General features: G+C 37.6%; 1 protein-coding gene across 1 annotated transcript in view; it reads left to right on the top strand.

Annotated features, from left to right (window-relative positions):
- CIB2 (calcium and integrin binding family member 2) overlaps positions 1-26,319 on the top strand; it is a 40,567-nt gene that overhangs the window by 2,801 nt on the left and 11,447 nt on the right. Inside the window, exon 2 of the mRNA XM_019470677.1 lies at positions 14,821-14,932. Coding sequence (XP_019326222.1) covers positions 14,843-14,932 — 90 coding nt within the window. The 5' untranslated portion in view covers positions 14,821-14,842. The remainder of the gene's footprint in view (positions 1-14,820; positions 14,933-26,319) is intronic.

Raw genomic sequence — 26,319 nt, 5'->3', positions numbered from 1 at the left:
TAGAAAATGTAATTGTATGGTAGGCAAACAGGAATTTACAGTATTGCAAAATCTGGCTATGAAATGAAGAGTCAGCAAGTTCTGTTCTCTTTTTCTGGGTTGCAGTGGATAAAAAAGTACTTGTAGAGAATGAATTTGCAATGTGCAGCTTTGACAAGCAGATAAAAACTGGCTGAAATGAAGAGATATTTCTGTATGGAATTGTCATAAAAATTTCGCATGCATTCTTCAGTTTTTCTTGACACGTGAGAGTGAGATAAAACTTATGTTGAAGTTTGATATCAGGGCACTGAAGGCAATGTTTGAGAACATTCTAAAAATCACAACAATAAATTACCTGGATTTGCAAATATTTTTTATATAACAGTATTCTGGGGTTGATTTTTTGGTGTATGCCATGTCCAAAACCCGAGACTGTATTGTACACAGGACCTTTGGTAATGGTAAAAACAGGTCACAATTTATTTCAGTAAGTAAGAACACTCCATTGTCCCACAGGACTGTTGGCAGCATAAAGGAATATCTGAGTAGAAATGGATCTTTATCTCCTCTTTGATCTAGGCAGATTGCACGGTACACAAATTGAACAGTGCTGGAGAGAACACTACATGTATCTCTTTCAAAACTGTAATTTGAAACTACATTTGCAGACAGATGATTTGTAATCTTTTTTCCCTTGCATGGTAAGTGTGACATAGAGTAGAGGAGGTCACTGTAATTCATAGGACTTGATGATAAAGGAAGCAGCATGGAATTGTGGAAAAGATTCTCCTGCTATTCCAGAGCAAGTGGATGCTTTTCTATCTAAGAAAGCTGAGGTGTTATTGTCACCTGGTAGACCTGGTCATTTAAATAGAACAATTAAAGAATAGTGAAGTGCTGAATGTGGCAAATAATATTTAAGTTAAAACAACCCTGATAGATTTTTAGTAAGTGTTGTTTCTCTAAAAAGCATAGAAATGTAAATAAATAATTTTGTCTTGGTTTGCTTTTCTCTCTTCAGTAACATAAAAGGTCATGAGTGATGGCGATGATAACGCCCAAAATTGTTCTAATTTATGGTGAAATAGAAGTGTCGCTTTTTCCAGTAAGAAACATGTAATGGACCTCAGCTTGAGTACTGTGAAAGCCTAATAATACATTTTGTATTTCGTAACTGAAGTTGTAAGGAAACAATCTATTTCCTGAGAAGAGAACAAAGCATGCACTTAGACTCAATTACATTATTTATGTTAGGCTAAAGAAAACTTTTCTGCTTATGGGCAGTGTATGGGAGATAAGGGAGCCATTGCCTGCATGACTTTGCACCCTATCTGTATCAAAAAGAGCAAAACCAAAAATGCTTATGAGAAACAGTGCAACCTTAGAATATGATTGTGAAAAATAGATATTCTTGGGGCAAGAGATTAGGTTAATGGATGGTGAAAAATAGATGCTCTGTTTGAAAAGTACACTATACAAAGCTGAATATTAATGCTTGATTGTAAAATGCTTAGAAGAATAAAATCATGGGAGTAGTTCTGTAAAGGCCTAAAATCATGGGAGAAGGAATAGTCACTTGGAATCATTGTATTTCCTTTTCTGCCTTATCCTTACAGTGGGATGTTTCTGCTTATTGGGAACCTCTATACATAACCAGTTTATGATATGGCAGATAGTAATACAATCAATAGCATTTATTTACTGTATATAAACTGTTGAATACAAATTACTCTCTAACGAATAGAGTAGAATCAAGAGGTATTTCTGCATGTCTGAGGTGAACTTTTACTGAGTGGAAATAAAACTGGTTACGACCCCCTCGTTAATTAGCACTTACTGATTTAGCATGTCCCCACAGCTAAGAGGGAAGTAGGTACTGTTGTGCATTTCTTTATGCACTGCAGAATGCTCTCAGATGTGATATGAAGGAAGTGCAGGTCCAGTTCTGTTTAGGCTGAACTGAATTTCTTGTGCAGCTGCCAAGTTCAGTGAGACAATCCAGCAAGGAGTAACCTTACAAAAAAAAAAACCCCGTGAATATTTTTTTGGCTGAAGTCAGCCACCCTGGCTGGCTCACCATCCATTTGCATGAGTGTTAGTGAGGACACAAGGGAAGGGGCACAGTTGTGTAGGTGGGGATGAAGGGATGAATATGACAGCTCCAATTTAGATCGATTTAAACTGATGTAAACCAGCATGAGATTGCAATTAGGTGAAATGGGCTAAGTGTTTTTATCTGTCCCTACAGGAAAAGTAGCCCATCAAAAAGCCCAAACAACAACAAATCTATTTTCTGCTGGTTTAATGAGCTGAATCAGCTCTCCGAGGGATCAGTTAAGTGCTAAAGCTGGCACAAGAGCCGGAGCAAGCAAATGCAACTGAAAATGAGGAAAGGAGAGGAGAGCAAGACTTAGCATTTCAGTGCCAGTGAGATGTTAGATTGGCTTAGTCTAACTTTAGCGTGTAAGACTTTGGTACCAGCATCAACTTAAGTCAACATAAGCGCAGGCTGCGGTCAAAGGGCTTGAGGACACATTCTCTTGATTGATAATCTGAGTGTGGATAATTTGCAAATTATCCACAAAATTAATTATTTTATTCCAGAAAATAGTGGAATTTATGAATTTAAAGTGAAGAAGAAATGAACACAGAATAATGAAAATGGGTCTAGGAAAAAAATAAAGTTAGACTGCAGCAGAGGCAAGTATGCCTGGTGAAAGAGAAAAATAGAAACCATAGATCATTATCGGTTTTTGATAGCTATTTATCACCAGAAAACCTAAATACACTCTTAAGTCTTTAATAAAGATGGTTAATTTTGAGAAGTGCTTAACACAATGAAGAGGATTCAGTCATGGGCCCAGGGCAAGAACATGTTAAAGAATGTTGCGTAATCTGGACAAATTTGTTATCACTGACTCAAAACATTACCTGAAATACTTACAGGACAGCTGACAAATTTTTGGAGTTGCTACTGATTTCTTTGATAGGTATGTGTTAGGGCTTTGAAAACATGCCCCACTTTTCTTACGGAGAATGTGGAAATTAGACCAGCGTGTATAACTTCAGGACACAACTTTGGTGTATGGAAAGATGCCAGAACACACTGGTAGACAATCAGTTCGTAAGTGCCTAGAACATAATACGTGCTTAGAGGCAGCCACTGTGGATTTGTTAAAAGCAAATCTCTTCCTCTGAGTGGCTGCTGTTGTGGATAAGAGAAAAGACACAGATGCAATACATCTTTATTTTGGTAAAGCCTTTTATATATTCCTGTACGTGTTAGTCCTTTTCTACCTGTGTAAGTGCACCGACCTCTTGTCTAAGGTACTGTTGAACATACTTAGAAATTTTTAAGAATGGTAAGAAACATTGAGGTGAAGAGGGCTGCAGACACTATGACAATCAAGATTAGCTTTTTCAACAGTGCTCAATGTATTAGAGAAAATATTAGGGCCAAAATGAGCAACAGGAAATTCACACGGTCGTACTAAGAACTGAGAAAAATTTGCAAGAGCAGAATGCAATGTAACAAAAAAAAATGGGGCAGGGGGTTAGTTGATCTAAGCAAAGTGAGCATAATTTTGACAAACAAAACCCCCCAACGCTCTTGCAAAAAAGGGAAATGTAGTTCTAGGATGCATTAATCCCAGCATTGTGTATAAAATGGGAGAATTCCATTCCAGTCAACGTTGTTGGGACCTCAGTAGGAATAGACTGTCCAGTTTTGGGCATGACCATTCAAAAAAGATTTGTTGTACTGGAAAACATCCAGTAGAGAGAAACAAGAATAAGAGGGAAAAATGACATATGAAGAAAGGTTGGAAAAACACTTTATTCATAGCAATGAATCTGTTTATATAATGTGCTTCTCTTGTGATTGTAAATGGGAACAAATGGTTGAGTTGTCTCTTATAAGGTAATATTTCTCTTACTCAGTTTTGTAAATCTGATTGTCTAGCAGACAAGCTTTTACTCCAGTAATAATGGTTATCTGCTAGCCAGCCCATCTGTTTCTATTTCTCCCTGTAGACTAGTACAATTTGGCAAATACCCAAGCATTCAAACACAGGTGTTCTTGGATGTCTGTCCTAGCCAAAAAGCACAAAATCTGTAAATTAAAGTTGTATAGCTTGAGACTGACTTAACCTAGCTAGACAACTGCTGGAGGAATATGGCACTAAATTACCAAGCTGGGCACCATCTGGACAGTCAACAAACCTTCGAACCTTTTTGTAGAAGAACATTAGTAATTCTGTTACATTCTCTTCTCTGCCTGTTTCTTGGCATGTTTTTGACAGGTGAAGGGTGAGGTGCAGAGGAGCCCTTCTAGCCAATCCGGCTATAAGCTGGATTTTAAATCTGAAACCTGCCTGAGAGTTAAGTTGGGCAGATAAGCAGTGGTTTTCTCCAAGTGTCTGGAAAGCCTTCCTTATAAGGGAGCAAATGCAGCAAACAGTTTGAGATGCATCTCCTTGTGGAGCAAGTTGCTATGCAGATGGACGGAGGGGTTAGAACACAGCTCCTGTTTTTCTAACACATCCCACCTTTTAAAAAGTTTGGGGTTCGTATGCAGAAAGGGGAAATTCCCATATTGTCAGCTTTGGGGAAGAAAGTGTCTGCCAAGACAATAAGCTTTGGGGGAACTCTGTACCCTTGGGAATCTTCCTGAATTTTGTGCAAGAAACTACATACAGGAAGAACATATATACTGAAGTTGCTATTGATCTTGTTAATTATGTTTCTATTCTTGTTAATGTTTCTGTATCCTCTATGAATGAAAAACAAAAAGGCTTCTAGGCAATTCCTGCATCTCCCGTACCATAAAGCTTTCCTTTATTATATTTTAGTCAAGTTGCACCTGTTTTGCTAGGCTCAGGTGAGGACAAAATCATTCTCAGTGTTGATCTGCATGGAATCTGGAGTACTGGTGTACTGTGTCCAGTTCTGGGCTCCCCAGTACAGGAGAAATACGGAGCTACTGGAGAGAGTCTGGCAAAAGGGCTACTAAGATGGTCAAGGGACTAGAGAATCTCTCATATGAAGAAAGGCTGAGAGAGCTGGGATCTGGAGGGTGCAAAGAAGATGAGGCCCAGTGACAGGACAAGGGGCAGTTGGGTACAAACTGAAACACAGGGGGTTCTGTCTGAACATAAGGAAGCACTTTTTTATAATTATTTTTTTTTATTTTTCCTGTGAGGGTGATGGAGCACTGGAACAGGCTGCCCAGAGAGGTTGTGGAGTCTCCATCCTTGGAGATATTCAAAAGCCATCTGGACACGGTCCTGGGCAACCTGCTGTAGGTGCTCCTGCTTGGCAGGGGGTTGGACCAGATGGTCTCTGGAGGTCCCTTGCAACCTCAACCATTCTGTGATTCTTGAATCACCAGCAGAAGAGAGGCCTGTGAGCAGGTTTTTCAGTGATGCTTCAAGGAAGGAAAAATACTATAAACTGCTTTTGTCTATACTTACTATGCATCATGTAGTTCTGTGAACAGCAGAGTCACGTGTATTGAAAGGCAAAGCCTTCCTAAGTATGACTCTTTTAGAATGAATTTATTATTATAAATTGTCTGCCAAAAACATTTCTCATGCAGAATTTCTTTTTAATTTTACTGCAGATAGTTTAGATATTTATTTAGTATTGTCTTGAATTAATTTGTACTGCTTGATTTTGCAATGCAGAGATGAAAGAACACTTGACATGTTAGATGAGCCTTCTGCCAGCTTTCAGTTGCAGAGATGAAAGAACACTTGACATGTTAACTGAAAGCTGGCAGAAGGCTCATCTATCCACCTTTTCTCTTCCTCTTATGCTGCCTTTTTATACATCTGGTTTCTGTGTCCAGTTATTGTATTTTATTGATAGTGCTAACTATCTGCATATCAGTGACAAATGTAACAAAATTCCTTCACCTTTCAATTCTTCCTGCTTGTGTTTCTCACTATTCTTTGCTCTTTATCCTTTTGTTGAAGTGTGGCAATTTAGTGAGTTGTGGTTCCAGTTCCTATCTGACATTCCTGGCTGGTGCCTTCGGATATGGCACCAAGTTTCCTATCATTTTGGTTTCAGCTTCATATGGTAGACCCCTTTCTCTAACAGACTGTTCTAAACTCTTGCAATCCTTGGAGGCAATAGTTCACTGAGGAATTGCTGCAGCACAGAGATTTATGCCTTGGTTACCATGTGCAACATTTAACTGTCATTGCAAAAGCAGTTTGAGACCCTGAAAGTACTTTCCTTATCAGTTGAAGACAGCCCTGAAGGCCCCTCCTTCCTTAGTTTCTCAGCCCCAGATTAAAGAACCTCCTTCTCTTTGAGCTATGGTAACTTTTTCTCTGTGTGTGGCAGACTTATGGATATACGTCTGTCTGGACCTGTTCCTCAGCTTTCCGATCACACATTTGTCCATCTGCAATAATAGCACTCTAGGACAAGAGAGTATGTGCACCTCCACAATTTTCATCAATCAGTTCCCATGGTATCTTTGCATCTGCACGATGCATTCTTTCATGCAATCTGTGCATGCCATCTTGAATGTTGTTGCTGCTTTTGCTTCCAGCCATTCTTCTTTTGCTTTCCAGTCTCCAGGGGCTCAGAAGGGCTGATTGCTCAGATCTGTCTTTTTCCAGGGCTATGGATAGACTTGTCAGTGCTCCTGCTGGTCTCTGGAGTGGTGAATTCTCTTCTCTGCCTATTACAAGAAGTCCTCCAGCTGTTCTGTTCAGCTCTGGCATCTGGACAAGAGTCTATAGCTTTGATTGTGGTGAATAACTGAAAGTGCAACTGCACAGCAACTGAGCACTTATCTGGACCTGCTGCTGACATAGTTTATTCCATTCTGTACAGTCAGTCTCTGGTCAGGTCATGCCACAACTCCTATGAACTCCTTCTGGGACTGTCCATCAGCACTCAGTGCTTTGCTTCATTGTTCCAGTTAAGCCATTTTGCTATTTATTTTCTGTGAATATGCAGAGCAATCTAGAATTTACTCTTTGGGATGGTCTTGATTGTAATGTTGAAGTCTTTGAATGCATTCCTGTTATTTAGGAATAAATAGGATATATATTGCTGAATAAAAATGTTTTCCCTTTACAACTGTCGGGGTTTAATCCCAGTCGGCAACTAAGCACCACAGAGCTGCTTGCTCACCCTTCCCCTCCCCCCCAGTGGGATGGGGGAGAGAATTGGAAGAGCAAAAGTAAGAAAACTCATGGGTTGAGATAAGAACAGTTTAATACTTGAAATATTATAATGATAATATTAATGAATTGTAATGGAAAGTAAAACAATGAGAGAGAAAAAAAACCAAACACAAAAAAAAGGGAAAGGAAAGAAAAAAAATTGATGCAACTGTTCCACCACCTGCCGACCGATGCCCAGTCAGTCCCTGAGCAGTGATCGCTGCCCCCTGGCCAACTCCCCCTGGTTTGTATACTGAGCATGACATGACATGGTATGGAATGTGCCTTTGGCTAGTTGGGGTCAGCTGTCCTGGCTGTGCCCCCTCCCAGCTTCTTGTGCACCTCCTTGCTGGCAGAGCATAGGAAGCTGAAAAGTCCTTGACTTAGTATCAACACTGCTTAGCAACAACTAAAACATCAGTGTGTTATCGTGTTATTCTCATGCTAAATCCAAAACACAGCACTATACCAGCTACTACGAACAAAATTAACTCTATCCCTGCCAAAACCAGGACGACAACATAAATCAAGTGACTGGTACTATGAAGGCAGGACCAGAGTTCCGAGATGTTTATTACATTCTAAAGGCCACTTTAAAGCCTCTACTTACTTCTAATCAATGAGCCATTACAAGCTTTTATCTTTTGTTTTCAGCACTCCTTTAGTGCAGAGTTCTTATTACAAAGGCAGCCCAGCCAGCTGTAGTGTGTTGTCACTGCATTTAATGGTGGTGACTTACGTATATCAAGCCAAGGAAGAGCTGCTCTGTGTTTTAACACACCCGCTGCTGACCTTGCGTACAATCTGACTTTCCCTCAAAGCTTAATAGCAAATTAAAACAATCGCTGCAGGGTGTAAGCTTGGAAATCTCTTTTTTTCAGGTCTTCACAGGTATAGCTGGAGGCTCTGTTACGAGTTTGGAGACATCCCAGTCAAGCCGTGTCCAGCAAATACCCACAAAATGTCACCCTTGCTGACTCCAGGTTGTTACACCCTTGAGAAGTGGGGACAGACTCTGACCCACCTTTTTTACCATGTAGAATACTCACAAGTGGTAGAATGAAAGTTAGCATAAACAAAAAGTAGGCTGTGGAGGCAATACTGTGTTGTTTGTTTGTTTTCTGAACACAGCTTTTTTGGTTTTCACTGATTGATGGGCAGCTGAATTGATTTAAAAACTGCTGCTGCCTACAGCAGTAAGTCTTATTCTGCCCTTATTTAATTGATTAATTCAATAGAAAAAGTATACCCCCATTTACTTGCACAGGCAGTATTGCTGTTGCAACTGCATCAGTTACCTCAAGGAGCTGACTGTGAAAACTTTCGTATTTTCAAACACATCAGTTCCCTGAACCTCACTGCAGTGTCTTGAGTGTTAGTGCTTATGCAAGGGAGGTGAGTGGGGGGGTGGGCTTGAAATTTCTGCAAGGGCAGGTCAGCAGTTTGGGTTTAGACTGGATTAAACTGATACAGAATCACAGACTTAATCCTTGGATATAGTAAATTAAGCTTAAACATATACCAAAATCTGTGGGGACAGGGCATCATCAGTAAATTAAATTTGTCACTACATTCCGTCCCACTCTCACCTGTGGGAAGGAAGACACTAGTAAACACTGCCAGCTTTTCCTCTCCTTCTTCCATGCAGAGTAAATAAGGCATCCTGGCCACAAAGAAGCACATCCAGGAATGGGAAAATGCTTCTGCATGCACCCAGAAGAATTTCTTGAAGCAAATACTACTGCAGGATCTGTAGTTGCTACTGCAAAGACAGTGAGGCTGGTTGCAGGTCCTGGGCTTCTGAATATACATAATGGTCTGTATATGGTAATGGCAGCCTTTCCAAATCTAGATGTGTTCAGACAGCACTGCAAAACCTTACATTGCTCCCTGGACAAGACATAAATGTTTCTGTGACTAGGGCAGATAGCTAAAGCAGCTTTAGGTTATTTTCAGATATGCTTCTTGTTGAGGGGCATGCTGAGTAAAAGGACAAAAAGGCTTTCCTCTCTAGGTCACAACTGCTTCTGATGCGTTCAAGTCATCTGAAGTGCCTTCCGCTTCTGTAAGAACAGGAGAAATATTAGAGCCTTTACCACAGAGGTTTGTTTCTTTTCTATTTACCGTTAGTAATTAATGTTATTGAGAGGTGTGTCAGAACAGTCAGTAATCTGCACAGTGCCAGTTGGTGCAGCATTTGGGAGATGATTACCGACTCTGACTCACAGTATTGGTCATCGTACTTGGTCCAAGTATGGCAGTGGTATGACAAATTGATGTAGTGATGTATTGCATAAAGGCAGGAGGATTATGGGTGTAAATAACCCTTATGTCTGTTGATCTTTACGTTGTGTTATAGAATAGTTGATCAGAAATGCATCGTTTCCTTGCCAAAAAGTAAATACCCACCCAGTGTAATGTAGGTTACTCAAGTAAACAGAAGGGTTGCTGAAATTCATGCAAAAGGGACTGTGTTTCACTGTGATATGTGGCACGCTCAGAATCCTGTAAGAGGCTGAGGCAGCTCTGTGACTTTTTTACCTGTTTTCTACAAAATCTGGTCACTTGAGAGACTGGCCATCCAGTGCTTAGTTTTTCATAAAACAGTGCATGGTGTCCCTGAAGACAGCATAAAGAACTTTGAGTGGGAAAAGGTGTTACTATTTTTTGTTGTTGTATTTTTTGTTGTTGTTCGGTTGGATATCCTGTAAGAGGCTGAGGCAGCTCTGTGACTTTTTTACCTGTTTTCTACAAAATCTGGTCACTTGAGAGACTGGCCATCCAGTGCTTAGTTTTTCATAAAACAGTGCATGGTGTCCCTGAAGACAGCATAAAGAACTTTGAGTGGGAAAAGGTGTTACTATTTTTTGTTGTTGTATTTTTTGTTGTTGTTCGGTTGGTTGGGGTTTTTGTTTGTTTGTTTGTTTTATTACAAAGGATAATGGAGCTTGTGCAACATACTGTATGTTGGTTTTGGAACCTAAACTAGAGAAATCTTACGGCCTTTTTCATTGTGATATTAGTTAATCGTGCCATGTAATAAGGCTATCACAAATAGAGCTGTAGGATCCTTGCAGATAAAAGCATGTGAAAGACTATTTTATTGCTGTAATTTAGTTTGCAGGAGTTGGATCACAGCCACTTCCTACAGACTCATTTGGATGCTTTAGCGTGAAATCCACTCAGGTGGAAAGCTCTTATACCTACAGATCTTTGAGCAATTTGGTGAATTAATGAAAGGGTTAGTGGGAGGAGAACAGGATATCAGAGCTGCCCTCAAATCTGCTGTTAATTACTTGCACATTTCTGTGTCCATCATCTGCCTTCCAGTTAATTCTGGCAGGGTCCTGCTGAGCCTGAGGCAGTGTCCTGGAAGGCTGTCTGGTTACTAGTGCCTGGCAACTCCTTTCTGTTTGTCTTCAGAGATAAAAGAGACTTTAAATGGACAAACTGGGAACATATTATCTTAACAGATTTTTGTAAAAATAAATATTGTCTGCATTGTGGATGTTTCTGAATAAAACACAGGTGTAGAAACTGCATGTATTAACATGCATAGGTAGGGACATATATATGTTACAGTAAGGATGTTTGGCAGGGGGAGCTGTTTTCTTGCTTTGGTTGTTTTTCCCCACCTCCCGTCCCTGGGCATGCATTTCCGTTTCTAAATCTAAAAATTAAGTGAGTTCTGTCAGCAAATGTGTTGTTCAACTCAATGCTTCTGGTTGTAACTCCTTGTAGAAAGGAAAGAGGAATTAGTTTTATTGTAATCTATGGCAGCAAACAAAAGGAATGTGTTTTTATTCTGTGTCCTTTGGCAATGTTTTTAGCTAAAACCTAAAAACTTCAGAGGGATGCTTTGAATATTTTCTTAAAGATGCTTTCTGAAATTAGTGTGTTTACATTGTATGGAGGTGTAAATGTGCTAGGGAAGTATCATTTTTCTTGAAGGAATTGCAAAAACTCAATGTCTGAAGTAGTAGGAAAAGCACAATAAGAGAGAATGCATCAGTGTTGGTAGTTGTACTTACCACGGTGCCATCAGGTGGACACAGTATATTCTTTACAGTTAATGTAGGTGCCTTGTCCACAGTAAAGTAGCAGTGCTTTTGTTGGCCTTATACTAGAAGACACAAATTAGTTGATATCTGTGGGACAAGAAAGGGAGTTCTAAGATCTAATACAAAACATAACTGCTCTGCTAAGTGCCTTGCAATTAACAACACAATACCTTCCAGTTGAAAATCAGGTCCTTCTTTCAGGTACCAGAGAGTTTGGATTAAGTTCAGTATAAATAAATTGTGTGAATTTCTGTGGACAAGATGGTGAATTCTGTCAGCAAGAAATGATGGGTTTACTTTGCACTGATATTGCATGTTATAAAGAGACTAAACCTTTGTCCTGAGAAAAGGAATGTCAGTAAGCAGCTGGTAAGAGCTGTGTCTGTGCCCTCTCTGCCCTCTAAGCCTCCATCATTGAAATAAGATTGTTGCTTCGCAGCAAATGGCATCTGGGACACAGCATTGCAACCTGTCATGTGCCTTACAAGGGTATTTCTTGTGTTGGAATAATATTGCTTTCTCCGTAGATATCGTTTCAAAATCTCTTACTTAATTTGATGGGCATCATAAGAAGCTTTAGTATTTCTACTAAAATAGTGCTGAGTACCAGATCAATGTGAGTTACAGCGGTGACAATGAACTGCTGCTTTATGTACCCGTAATAAGTACTTTTTATTTGTCATTTTAGTATTCAGTCTCTATTGTAGCACTGTGTTATTCCCAGTACTGGAGTAACTTTAAATTCATGCTGTTGTGGCTGTTTCTTTTGTTACCATTAACAGATGTTTGTTTATTCTTGTGATATGATTGTATTTCAGTAACAGATACTTTCCCACAACATTTTTAGACTTCTGTCATATGTTTGTTCCCAGTAGAAATTGACTCAGCTATTTTTTTTCTTTACAAACAAGAGGTTTGTTCAGAGGTTTTTATTGAAAACTAAGAGAAATTCCATACCTTGCATTTTAGATTAATATAACAAGCTTAGTAAACTATGAAACACAGATCACTGTTCCAATCCCTTCCATGTCTTCTGAAAGACATTATGGAGAACTCCTTTAAGATGCCCAACTCGGTGTCTGTATTCATAGTCCTGTTGGAGGAGACAGAGCAAAGACAGAAAAGTCTAAGACTAGAGAAAGTAGAGAAGAAATCTTGGCAGTTAAAATAAGCAGGTATTGCCAGCTAGTGTGTTTTGAAATGTTGCCCACAATGGTCAAGCCATTCCAATGATGAATGCTTTATTTTCATGAAGACTAGAACACCCTTTCAGTATTCTAGCTTTAAAAAAAAAAAAACCCTTAGATGGATATTTGATTTGAAAGGTTTGCTTTCCTTTAAGTGCTTTTAAGCTGTTTTTTTCTGTTGTATTTAGGGGCATCTTTGTAGTTGCTGTTTACAACAGAGAAATCAGTTGCTGGAGTGGGAAATTACTATTGCATCTTGAATTACAAAGTATTTATGAAATGTCAGGGTGAGCTGTAGTAAGCAGCTGAAATATGCTCAGATCAGTGGATATTTAATTTCCTGTATGGCACAATATATTGCTGCACGGTGTAAAGACATTAGTTTCCTAAGATCCAGACAAAACATGTTTCTGTGTTCAATTTCTGTGTTCTTTGTGACACATCATAATCATGACCAAAGAAGTGCTGAGAAAAGAGATGCCTGTAGATTATTTTCTCCTAGTTTTTGAAATTCATTACCCACGTTAATCTGAAATAGCTCAGTTGCTTGTGGGGCTGACTGAGGGGTTGCTGAAGCTAAAGCTGGAAAGATGAAGGGGTTGGTGAGGCATTACTTCCTGTATTACCGGTTTGTTTATGTTCTGCTGTTTAAAACATGTTAATCTCTATTTGTAATTGTTAGTATACCTAGTGAGCAGGCAGGATTTTTTTGTTAAAATTAAAATAATTCACAAAATAATAAAGGTAGCTTTTTAATATATGTAAGTAGTACACGTGACCTAATGAGAGACCAGAATACTCTGTGTTAGTACATAAGACATGGCAAAATGACCACTTTCTGCCCTAAGCAGTTTATGATTTAGGTGTAAGACAAAATTTTCACATATAATAAAAATTACATTTTATAGTACATGACATTTTCCAAGTTTTCTGTGAACAGCGACTACCTACTCTTCCTTCCTATTCTTCTTACACATGTGGTATTTCATAGAGGACTGGCAGGTCGTACATTCATGCTAAATATATTGACCTCTGACTAATCTTTGAGCACTAGGATACATGTGTTTCCTCTCCAACCTTTTTGTGCTGTTACTTGACAGAATTTTGGATTCTAGATACATGTCCGCTAGAATGAGATATCATTAGAATCAGTAAAATCAGAAAATCAGTAGAATTAATCTCTCTAATATATGAATTGCTTCTAGACAGGTAATATTTTACTTACGAGGCCATTTCTGTCTGTAGTTTGTTTGAGAGCTCAAAATTTGAGATCCATTGGTGAGTTTGAATTGGATACCCATTTTACTTGAAATGTTTCTATTCCTAGTTTGAGTGAGCATCCCAGTGAGAATAAATGTGCTAAGATAGTTTTAAAATTTGCATCCTGCTTAATTGGATGTTTTCTTTACAGATGGCTGTTTTCTCTTGGCTTTTGGGCTATGCTTTTGAACTCATTCACTGGAATATTTGGAGACAGCAAATAAAGGGTGGGATTAACAGTTGTTAAGTTAATTCAATTAACAGTTAGAAGTAACGTTGTAGAAACATTTGTGCAGTCTTTGCCCAGGTTGTGCGTGAGACTGTGAGACAGTTTTTATAGTTTACTGGTATTCAGCTTCTAAACCTTTAGAAACATCGATGTGTTTCATGGCCTTTGACTCTTCCTTTCCCAGCTCCCTTACCAAAACTATAACATAATACTGTTAGCACGATAAGCAAGCTTTAGAGAATGAAACTAGGTTTATGAATGTTTGACTTGCATCTTTCAGGAAAAACACTTGTTTATTACCTTTAAAATATACTGGTTTGATGAATAAGCTGAGCCAAGAATGAAACAAAGCTATGTGAAATGGAATGAAGTGGAAACGGTCTGGGTGCGGGTGTTAGCCAGTGCTAGAATTGTAAGACTAAATCTGCTATGTTAGTGAGGCACAGATAGGAAAAGGGCTTTTTAAATTCAGAAGTAAGGTCTCCCAAGGATAGTGTTGTCTATAGCATCATAGTTGCATATTGTTTGACTTTTAAATTCTGTGAGCTGTTAAACATCAACTTCTTGTGTAGTGCAGAACAACCAATAATCTGCACTGAGATGTGATTCCTGGATTATACTCACAGTGTTAGTACCTTGGTCCAGGCCTACTTCTTCTGTGCGTGTACCTATACGGTGCTTAAACGTTATATACAGGCAGTGTGAAACACCAAGTTATGTGTGAGTGTTAGTAGCAGTTATGCTGGATACTGCATCAAAGCCCTCTTTTTTTCAAAAAGATGGGAATTTGGTGGGCTCAGACTTGTGCACTAAAAACAATAATTAGAGCTGCAAGACAAATTTGTGTCTGATTACTGTATGAATGGAATTGGTTATTTAAAATTGGTTATTGGCTGTTTTTTTCTGCTTGTTTACAGGTTGCATGGCCGATACCATGAAATGGCACCAAACGTTGTGCCCATGGACTATACAAAGGACCCAGATGTTAAACTACCTATGCAGCTTATAATAAACATGCCTGAGCTAAAGGTATCACTTCTGACTGCTTACAAACTGTATCTTCTTAAGTTATGTAGCTCATCTGCCAGAGGTTTTGCCAAGTGAGTTTGATATTCCGAAGCAATGTGGCATGCTGAGGTCTTCCCCTTCCTGTTACTGTTCAAGGGCAAAACCAGCCCCAGAAACTGGAAAATATCTAGGTGGATGTCTTTCTTGCAGAGGTAGTTGGGATAGATGTTAAAGGAAATGAGTAGGAAATAAATTTAGCAATCTTTCCACTTTGTATATATCAATCCCTTAGAAGCCAGTGGGATCTCTGTGTGAAGAGCTGCTTAGAAATCAGAAGTTCTTGTCTCAGTGTGTTGATAGGAAATTTGCCAGAGGTGTGCAGAACATTGCTGATCAAAAGTAAAGATTTCCCCTTTTTTTCCTCAGCTGCAAGAGCACAATAAATATTATTTTCTTAATTATCAGGAGTCTTCATTTTTCACAGAGTCATTACATGATAGGAAGTGGAGAAACAGTCCCTGTAACTACCAAGGAGAGAAGCAGTAGGCATAAAGCAATCAGTGCAAAAAAGTTGAGACAGTATTACTGTGTTTTTATTATTTTATCAGTTCAACAATTGAATAAGACTTTAACTGGACAAATATGGATTTTTAGCATTTATTTTTTAAACAGTTCATTGAATTCTGTTGTCTTGGGTCTCATGGTCTATTTTTCTTTTTCACATATGCAAATTAGTTGACATCTTTAAATTACTATCATGTAGAAACAACTATATGTTCACTGTGATAGTTGCATGAAGTATTATTAAGCTTTTTAAGAGCAATGCCATAAAAAACTTGTAATTGATAGCCTTCCACTTCATTTTAATGATTGAGAAATTCTTCTTTAATGTTGTAAAATATCAAATATTTGGGAAAAAAAAGTACAAGCATAAGCAGCGCTTTAGAAATTCAGTTGGGGAGGAGGTTAAGTCAACATAAAGTGGAAGACATTTGAATTAGATATCAAGTTGAAGTTCACAGAACTCCTTGTTCCTTTACTACCACACTTACTGCATGTTTGATTCTGGGACAATATCATTTATTGAACAAGAAGCACATTTCACTCTAAAGAATGTTTGTAAAAAGTGTTTGACCAGCATTTCATATAAATGGAAATGTTAGAGATTAAACGCATATGAGGGTTTAATTTAATAGAAGACCTTTGAAAAATTTTCATCCTTCAGTTATGGCTGTGATTTACCAGATAGCTACATACAGCTTAGAAATTTGGGTTTCTGAAGAAACTGAGAAATAATTTAGGGTTCTTTTTCACACTAAGCATGGGATTCTTCAGCAAAATCCTAGTATATGTTTATAGTCTTTCTAATGAGGAGTTGGCCCTGTAATAAAGTAGATGAAGATGTAGCTAGTTTTAATTTCAAAATTCCACATAAAAAAATAAAGAAATTATAAATTTTAAAATTTTATAAATTAAAAAAATACAAGGAAAACTTTAGACATCATTAATTCTATCATAAAAGCCATAAATCCCTTTTCTCAACATAGAGCACATCTACATTAAGCACATCTACATTGAGTTACTAAACATATTAATAGTTAAGGATTTTGGTAGGGCTGTTTTGCTAATGACCTTCCTTAACAATATTGTGTGATATAGGAATAAAATTAGTATATACCTCGCTATTGTTTAAATAGTTACAGAATTGAAACCTGTGATATGCTGTGAGTTGTTCCTAGAACTTAAAAATAGTTCTTTCATCAGCTGGTTGAAAGCTATTCAGCCTTTTAACTCCTGAAGCTAAATAACCCAACCCTAATTAGAATCCAGCTCCAGGTTAGTTTCATATCAGCTGTGTGCATGTTCCAAGTATGTGTCCTTCACTGCCACTGGTATAAGTGTAATTCCCTCCTCTGCAGCTTGCAAAGATGACCTTCCTAGCTCACCTCAAATAAAATGAATTTTTAATAAATCATGCTGCTACTGTAGTTTAAAAAAAATTCTTCTCATCTTTGCCCATTATGTTACATGGGGTGAAGTAGGAACAGGATACGAAAGTAGTGTAATTCAAGGTTTGTTTATATATGAACTTCTAGTATCAGCAGCATTCAAAGAAACATTCTTTTTCAACAATATTATGTGTTTAAATGTATTGAAATGTCTATGAAAGAGCCTAAATTATGTGCCTGTATACTTAATGATGAAAAAAGTGCATCTAGAGAAGTATTAATGGAACTTTAAAATAGGGGGTATAAAGATCTTGCTGAAAAGTTCTTTTCAGTTCATTCAATTGCATAAAATATTATATCTTAACCATTCAGATATCTTATAAATATTTCACATAAGTTTTATATAACATAAATGTTTGTATCTTTTCTTATTATATAAATAAGGAAATTAGGCAACAGGCAAAATTAACAAAACTTTGTAAAAATGCCCTGTATTTTAGTTACCTCAAATTGAGAGGTATCTCCAATTTGGAGATAGCAACAAAGATTTCAAACTTAATTATCTAAAATCAGATTTAAGACTTAATTAGGCATCAAAACCAGTAGCCTGCGAGAATTTGCTAGCACAAGCAGACCTAATTAGGCCCTTAGGCTGTATTCTGAAGTATAGTGTTAAATTACTCAGTGGAGCTAAAAGTTGAGAATTGGCACACTTGCTCTAAGTCGTCTTTGTCCTACCTGCGAGATCATGGGATCAGATGAATAATACCAACAGGTGAATAGAGAACAATTATGCACTACTTTTCACAAGGACAAGGAAGTATTGCATGAAATTACAGACAGACAGCTGACATAACATGTGAATATATCGAGGAACTAATTGCCACAAGACATTTTGGCAAAGACAGCATTACTCTTCAAAAATTATTTAAGTGCTTTTATAGAGCAAAATTCTACAGATTGCTATGAAGTTTTATGATCTGGATGTAATATCTAACTCAAAGTCCCTGAAATGCTCATTGCACTAATCTCAGAATATACTATGGGAAGGATCACTGCGTGTATCTCCCTCTTTTTTTAAATTCTTGCCTTATCTGCTACTGGTTCCAGTTAGAGTTAGACTGATGGGCTGGATGGACTCATAATTATGACAGTTCCCATATTATACTCCCCCCCAGCTTAGAAGCAATCCCTAGATCCGTTGGGTTTATTCTTAATGCCCCAGTGAGATTTGTCTGAGATGATTTAATTAAAGGACCTGCTCTTAGCAGTTACCTGGAACCAGTCATTTGAAGCTTAGCAGCTGGTACAAAAGGAAGAAGATTCTTCATCTTGAAATAGGAATATTTGCCTGACTTACTGAAATGCTATCATGTTGGATGGACAGCCGTATATAAAAATGCAAATTAGTGTTGTATGGAATATAATACAACAAAAATTACTAATTATCTTACCTATGTGACTATAAAATAAACTAAGCAGTTTTTTTAGTAGCTGGCAGGATGAAATAGTATGGACTTCACAAAGTTTAAACACATTGGGAGCATCTTGAAGTATTCTGATTGTTTTCAGCCATCTGCTATTTTTGCTTATGCATAAATATTGAATTATCTTTGTGATAAAATGTATCATCCTTAAGGGCTTTTGATTCATTCATCCATTACTGCAAATAGCTTTATATCTCTGTAACATGTCTGCAACTCATTCATCACTGTAGCATCTTAGGTGCTTGTACTAGCACTTCTGGTATGGACAATCGGTATTCCTTAAGTTTTATGTTATTATTTCTAGGATCTTGATAGTGCCATACGAAATTCTCTGGCTCAGTTATGTGACTCTGAAGAGTTTAACTGCCAGATGGCTGATAGTTGCTTTGTGAAGAATCAAGGATAAGTTCAGAGAAGAAGGCGAGAAATGATAATCGTACACATTCTTTTTGGCTTCAGTGATACAGGATTGAACACTTAAGGAACAGCTCATTCTATGAAAACCTTAGAGGTGGGAGACTACTGTATTTACAAGACAGCCTGGTACTTAAGCTGAGATATAAACCAGAAATTTTATACTGGGCTATGATTAGATTTTGAGATACAGGAGCACATCTCGCTACCTTAGCAAACTTAGGTGGTAATGATAATAGACTTCCTAATAGACTTCCGTAAGTAAAATGGATCATAATCCATCTTCTTGCACCACATCAAGTCTGTGAGGCTTTCTGACCCTGCTTTAGAAGATGTCTCCAGGGTAATGGAACTTGATTTTATGAAAATAGGAGGACAAAATTCAGTGTCAAATTCTATAATAATTCTTTCCCAAGTCTTATAAGGCTGTGGAAGAACCTTAGAAATATTGCTGTCAGACCACTCATTTTACTTCAGGAATTCTAGCAGTTCATAGAGAAAGTGCTTTCAATAGCTAGTGAGCTTTTCTCCAGTAAAATATCAGGTAGAAGAGACTATATCTTCCTCCATAACTCTTTCAAAACATTAACACTAAAAGATATTAAAATGCCTCCTAGGATTCGGTTATAAACCGGGGTCAATCTTGGTCATGGAGCGTTTTGCAATTTCCTGTGCAGATGGTGGGGAGGGGGAGAGAGTCTTTCCCCTAGAGTTCATTTTCCAAGCAGTCTAGGCAGTAATTCCAGCTCATACACTAAGAAAAAAAATATCTTTAACCTTTGCAACTTGACCAGACTGCTAAATAAATCGTTATGGTGTTTTCTTTCTTCAGTAAATTTTCATCAAGCTGAAGACAAAGCCAACATTTAAATCTTAAAAAAGAAATAAATGAACTAAATGTCTATTGAATTTTAATAAAATTAGTGATAATTTCAATGCACCTGGCTTTTTTCATATACACATTACATTTCTAGTTACTGGCAATGTTGAGCTCAATACCACTGCAGATTCTGACAAATGGGTAGAATCAATAATGCACTTTTCTAAATTAGATTCTGCTACTATAAAGAAAGATCTTTACCTCACGCATTAATGTTTTGAGCCAGTGATTTTAATAAAATTAGTGATAATTTCAATGCACCTGGCTTTTTTCATATACACATTACATTTCTAGTTACTGGCAATGTTGAGCTCAATACCACTGCAGATTCTGACAAATGGGTAGAATCAATAATGCACTTTTCTAAATTAGATTCTGCTACTATAAAGAAAGATCTTTACCTCACGCATTAATGTTTTGAGCCAGTGTTTAAAAAAAAAAAAAAAATGCTGATGGTCACTCACTAATTGGTAATTATAATAATTCTTTCCCAAGTCTTATAAGGCTGTGGAAGAACCTTAGAAATATTGCTGTCAGACCACTCATTTTACTTCAGGAATTCTAGCAGTTCATAGAGAAAGTGCTTTCAATAGCTAGTGAGCTTTTCTCCAGTAAAATATCAGGTAGAAGAGACTATATCTTCCTCCATAACTCTTTCAAAACATTAACACTAAAAGATATTAAAATGCCTCCTAGGATTCGGTTATAAACCGGGGTCAATCTTGGTCATGGAGCGTTTTGCAATTTCCTGTGCAGATGGTGGGGAGGGGGAGAGAGTCTTTCCCCTAGAGTTCATTTTCCAAGCAGTCTAGGCAGTAATTCCAGCTCATACACTAAGAAAAAAAATATCTTTAACCTTTGCAACTTGACCAGACTGCTAAATAAATCGTTATGGTGTTTTCTTTCTTCAGTAAATTTTCATCAAGCTGAAGACAAAGCCAACATTTAAATCTTAAAAAAGAAATAAATGAACTAAATGTCTATTGAATTTTAATAAAATTAGTGATAATTTCAATGCACCTGGCTTTTTTCATATACACATTACATTTCTAGTTACTGGCAATGTTGAGCTCAATACCACTGCAGATTCTGACAAATGGGTAGAATCAATAATGCACTTTTCTAAATTAGATTCTGCTACTATAAAGAAAGATCTTTACCTCACGCATTAATGTTTTGAGCCAGTGTTTAAAAAAAAAAAAAAAAATGCTGATGGTCACTCACTTTAATTGGTAATGAATTATTCACTAACTCATGATTCTTAAAAGTTGAAAGTCAGGACAAGAAATAAATAAATAATAAAATAATAAAGAAGGGGCAGATACTTTAAGTTTATTAGGTCTACCATTACACTGAAGTTAACAGATCTAGTTCACTCCATCTGTTTCATTGCAGTCTCTGTTCTCTAATTTCGACAATCTTGGTTACACAGGCAGCAGTCTAATACATTAACTTTAGGGCATACAGGCACCTGTGAGATTGCAGCAATAAATATTGGAAAATTGTAGCAATGATATGGGCTGCTCAGAATGAGACCACATAGAAAGCGAAAATGATTTTATTTCAGAACAAAACTGATTTTGCTCACATAATCCCTGTCACTTCCACAGAGCTAGATGTGGGAATGTAACCTGATGACAGAGATGACGTATGATCTGTAGAAGTGGGTGGGTGGCCATCTTTGTGACACATACGTCCCTAATTATCAGAATCTTCAAATTGGTGTATGGCCTGTCTCTGGTTATTGTAGTGTAAAGCAATCCTTCTGTCCGGAGTTGGTCATAAAAGGACTTCCTGGAGGGGAACCATTTTTGTTTCATTCGCTTTACAGTCTGTTGCTTTCTTTTTTTGGCTCACGCAGTAACTTCATTGATCCTCGCAGGCCTTGTCATTAGCTGCAGTGGTGAGTAAGGTAGTTCATAAATCCACACACTACTGAAACAGAATGACCAGCAGGCACAGCAATCAGTCAGGAGAAAGGAAGGACGCTCAGGGAACAGTGAATCGATCACACATTTCAGAACCAATGTTAGCACCCTATTTTTGGTAAGTTTAAACATGAATGCATGCGAGTTGCTTCAAAATAAAATGAAAACACTTCCTACAATTTTAAGAGGATGGAATTCTAGAAGTCATTTCAATGAGTCTTCAGTTTCAAAGCTTTCCATGTAATGGGCAGTGACACCTGAGAGAGCAGGTTGATAGTCTTCCCATGTCCCCACTCCTGCTCTGGCCAATCTTCATCTGCAGCTCATCCCAACTTCCTTGTCTCCGCATCCTGTTAGTTGTTTCTAGTTATGATGGGATGTTTTACCCCTTTCAGACCACTTTTCTTGCTTCTCTGAAGCCCCTTTTTGACTGTGAGTCTCAATCAACTGTATGCCCTCCAAGTGTAGTAAATGAGGGCAGTTTTCTCTCCATTGAACTCCAAATCTGTACCTGCTTGATGGTCTTTACCAGTATTCACTGCAGTTTCCTGCTATAGTTAGTGAATCAGGTTTTGTTAAAATGCCTTATATGCCCATGATATACTATTATGTTCTGTAATATTTAAGCAAGTCCATATGCAACCAGAATCTTTGGTTATTTGGTTGTTGTGACCATAGCGCAGCCTTCAGTAAAGAGGTAGGCTCATTGCTGAACTGTCTAATATTTCTGCTTTCTGACAGAATGACGTGATCTTTTTTTTTTAAATGTAAACATATAAATTTAGCTGTATCTTAGCCTTGGTTTGTGCAGGGTTTTCTTAATCAGTACCCTGTAGGCACTGCGGAGAAGTTTGATGACATGAATATAATCATCTACACATGAAAAAAAAAAATTTACTGATTTTGAGGACAAAGAAAAGGAAAAAAAACCAACAAAGAAATGTGCTTTTATCTGTTCCAGGGACAATTTGCTGTTGCACTTATTATGCTTCCCTTCCAAAGCACCAGCCTCTTCTATGGAGATCTGGTAATGAACAATTTAGGCATTTTTATATTAATGTTTGTCTGATAAGAGTTAATTTCTATTTTTTTAGGAATAACTCCTGAAATCTGAGAAAGGTTTGCTTTCAGGCTGCCCAGGGAAGTGGTTGAGTCACCATCCCTGGAGGTATTTAAAAGACGAGTAGATGAGGCACTTAGGGACATGGTTTAGTGGGTGGTGGTGTTGGGTTGACGGTTGGACTCGATGATCTTAGAGGTCTTTTCCAACCTTAATGATTCTATGATTCTGATCAGTTCTGAACAAGTCCCGATTAAAGCATCCAAAGGGATTCTGGCTTTCAGTAGTCTGCAAAGCAGACTGCTTTGTCCATTTAAATGTCTTCCCTAATGTCAGTGGGGACTTACGTCCAAATACGAAAGAGAAAATGATCATCATGTTTCTGTGAATATCAAACTGAGAAGCATTTTGTAATGACTGTCCAGCCTCTCCAGCTTAGTTATCTTTACCTATCTTACAGCTTTACTTGCAACCTCTTATTTCCAAAATGCAGTCAGCTTGTGAAAATAGTGCTTTAAAGCTGCAAAAAGGATAGGGCAAAAGAGCAATGCAGTGCTTTCCTAGAACCTGTGATGGAAACTAGAGGACAGGGGAAAATAGCAAGTGACTTGGTAAGATTTAGCTGCAATCTCAGGAATAAACCCTATAATAGTTTCTTAGAAAACTAATGGTTATGTTTTACTGTATGGTGTTCTAGGTCTGTATGTTGGAATAGATGCCACATGACGTTCAAAAATGTATAGAAACACAATTATCTGAGTAGAAAAAGTGATCGTTAAAAGGGAGGATGACACATTCAGGAGGCTTGTCTCGAGCCCCTACAGCAGCATCAATCTGCAAAACAGCAGAGTTTTAGCTGTAACAATTCTTTATTGTTTCTGTCTCCCCTCTCATTTTTATTGTGAGAGGACAGAAAAACCTTTTTAACAAGACAAGTGGAAGTTTCTAGTTTTAAAAGCATTACTTTTTTAAACAATTAGTGCTTAAGGGAAAACAATCTAGGAAGGAACAGTATCGTTTTCCCCTTTACTCCCTTCCCCTATGGCTTTTCCTTTAAATATGATGGAACCCTAATCTGTGCTCTTTAGAGTAGAGGTAATGAAATTACAGAAAGGATGTGAAAAGTATCTGTGAAGGTAAGCTAATACTTTCCATTGTGTAAACCACAGATATACTGCCTGAAGACACATAATATGAGAAAGTTAAAGGAAAGAAATCAATATGAGGAAAGATTTTATTTTTCATTTAGGTTTTAGAGATCTATTTGGCAAAGAGTTACTTAAGAAGTATGCTTAGGTCCATTTAATTCATTGTTAATTCATCTATATTTTCAAGATCTCTGACATGCCAAATAGATAATTCATCTTATGCAACTGCAATATACTTACTCAGAGAGTATAAGTATATATACTCTCTCTCTATATATATACTTATATATACAAGTATATATACTCTATATATACTCTATATACTATATATAGAGTATATAAGTGTCTCTCAGTCAGAGGGATCATGCCTAGCATTTCTAATGCAGAAAGTCCTGGGTTTGATATTCACTGCTGATAGGGATATTTGCATCTGTGTACTCCCTGTTTGTTACCCAATGCTGCCTCTAAGATGTCAGTTGACAACTGTTACCATGACACTTAATTCTGATGAGGTTTGTTCTGAAGAAAGCAATATAGTATTTTAGAAATAAAAAAGATAATTCTTCTAACGTGTTTTCTTGTCTATTCTGATATTTAGCATTCTCTAATATTAAACGTTTAACAGATACACCAATTTTTTTAATGTGCTTTTTAGGAAGAAAGTGGGCCTTTTTCACGTATTTCAGCCTAACTGAATCTTACTTTGGCTTATTAATAAACTTGACAATTTGAAACAATAGAATCAATTGTTTTCCACTGAGTGTCAGTATGTATATTCATATCACAAACAGGCATATTTCCAAGCACTCAGCTCAGTTACTTTAGCCTTAGCAGTACCCGCAGATGCAAATCTGCTATACCTCCTATACACATCATGCACATGATGTGAATGATCATTGCATATCCTTTGACAATGACTTTCTCTCAGCTATCTGGCTAAGGGGGGGGGGGGGGTGTTCATTCTGAGACTCCTGAGAGATGTGACCCTGCTGCTTTTTCGAGCCTGTTGTCTTGTTATTTTCAGGAATCCCTCTTTTCTACTCAATTTCTTTTTTTATTTTTATTTGGCCTGGTTTTATCTTCATCTGAACAGTGAGCTCAGCCTTACATATTCAGCTCAGAGCACAGTGAGCTCGTTAATCTCCTACCCTTTGAAATCTGTAGGCATGCTCCCTATTGTGGAATTACTTCAGTCATCGAACCCTGCAGGAGAATTTGAATTTAGTATTGACTACCTTAATGGGCTGTTATTTGAGCCTATGGCTCTGTGGTCCCTACTTCACCTATCCATTAAAACAGCCTTATTCCTGGCCATTATCTCAGCCAGAAAGACTGGAGACATCTTGGTGTTTAGTAGTGCTAAAATCTCTGGTCATGGTTACTTTTTGAATTTTGAATCTTGATTGTCTCAGAGAATTATGCTTCCAATGTCTCTTTCTCAGATCTCACCCATCCTCAGAAGACTGACACACACATTTACATGGTTTGTCATTAGATGGATATTTGCCTTTTGGCAGACTCCAACTAATTTCTACCATGGAAGTAGTCCTGGAGCTCAAACTGCAAGACCCATTAGATGGTTGATGTATCCTGAGTGCTTTGTTCTCATTAAATAGAAACCTTCTGATAGAATCAGGTATGCTCTCTGAGGATGTGAATGGCCAGTATAGCTTCTGTGAAAAAGTATCTCAAAGTTCCAGCTGGAATGGCCACTGAAATCTGTTCTTAAATGTGCCAGGTGACATGACTTGCCAAATGTATGTACGTGTGGTATAGCCTTGATCAGTCCATGCCTTGTACCCAAATGTCTGATCATTTCTCTGTACCTGCATCCTGGAACTAGACGCTGCAAAGGGTCATCCTGTAGTGTGAATCTACACATTGACCAATCACCTGAAGAAAAAAGGAAGGCTGCTTTCCAGGAACATCCCGTTCTTTGAAATGTCCATGTGCAGAGTCACACCTCACATTCCTCTTAGAGAAATTAAGCTTTTTGTATGTTATGCTTGTCTTTTAACAAGAACCCTTAAAACTTTTTCATTATTTTGAGGCTATAACAAAATGTATTTTAAATGTTATCTCTGTGTGGGTGACAAATTTCATTATGCTTCCAAGTTCCCCCTGTGATTTCAGTTGAACATCTTTATCTTCAGCTCTTGTTGTAAGCTGCTGCACACCATTTAACGGTTGTTGAATTTCACTTCAGAGGCAGCTGCATATTAGTGGTAAATAGCCCAAATCTTGTAAGGTACTTTATGTTCCTTTAAGATGAAGGATACTACATAAATATAAAACGTCAATCTGTCTGCTTTGTACATACTGCTTGTATTTTTTTAGTCTCCACAGGTATGCAGAAAATGTGTTCTGTGGATGCATATGTTCTGTGTGAATTACGAAGAAAGAATTCAAGTAAACTGAAAAATAGCATTTTCTGGTCATTTACCTCTCAAATATAGCTTGTTTATGAAATTTCATTTAAAATTATTGGTTTATGAATACCTGTTAGCTAAAAAACTTACAGAAAAAAAGAAATTAAATGGAT

Source organism: Aptenodytes forsteri, unplaced genomic scaffold (genome assembly GCF_000699145.1).
Source record: "Aptenodytes forsteri isolate BGI_AS27 unplaced genomic scaffold, ASM69914v1 Scaffold239, whole genome shotgun sequence".
Classification (NCBI taxonomy): domain Eukaryota; kingdom Metazoa; phylum Chordata; class Aves; order Sphenisciformes; family Spheniscidae; genus Aptenodytes; species Aptenodytes forsteri.
The sequence above is the reverse complement of the archived record's forward strand: the minus strand, read 5'-3'. Positions and strand labels throughout refer to the sequence as shown.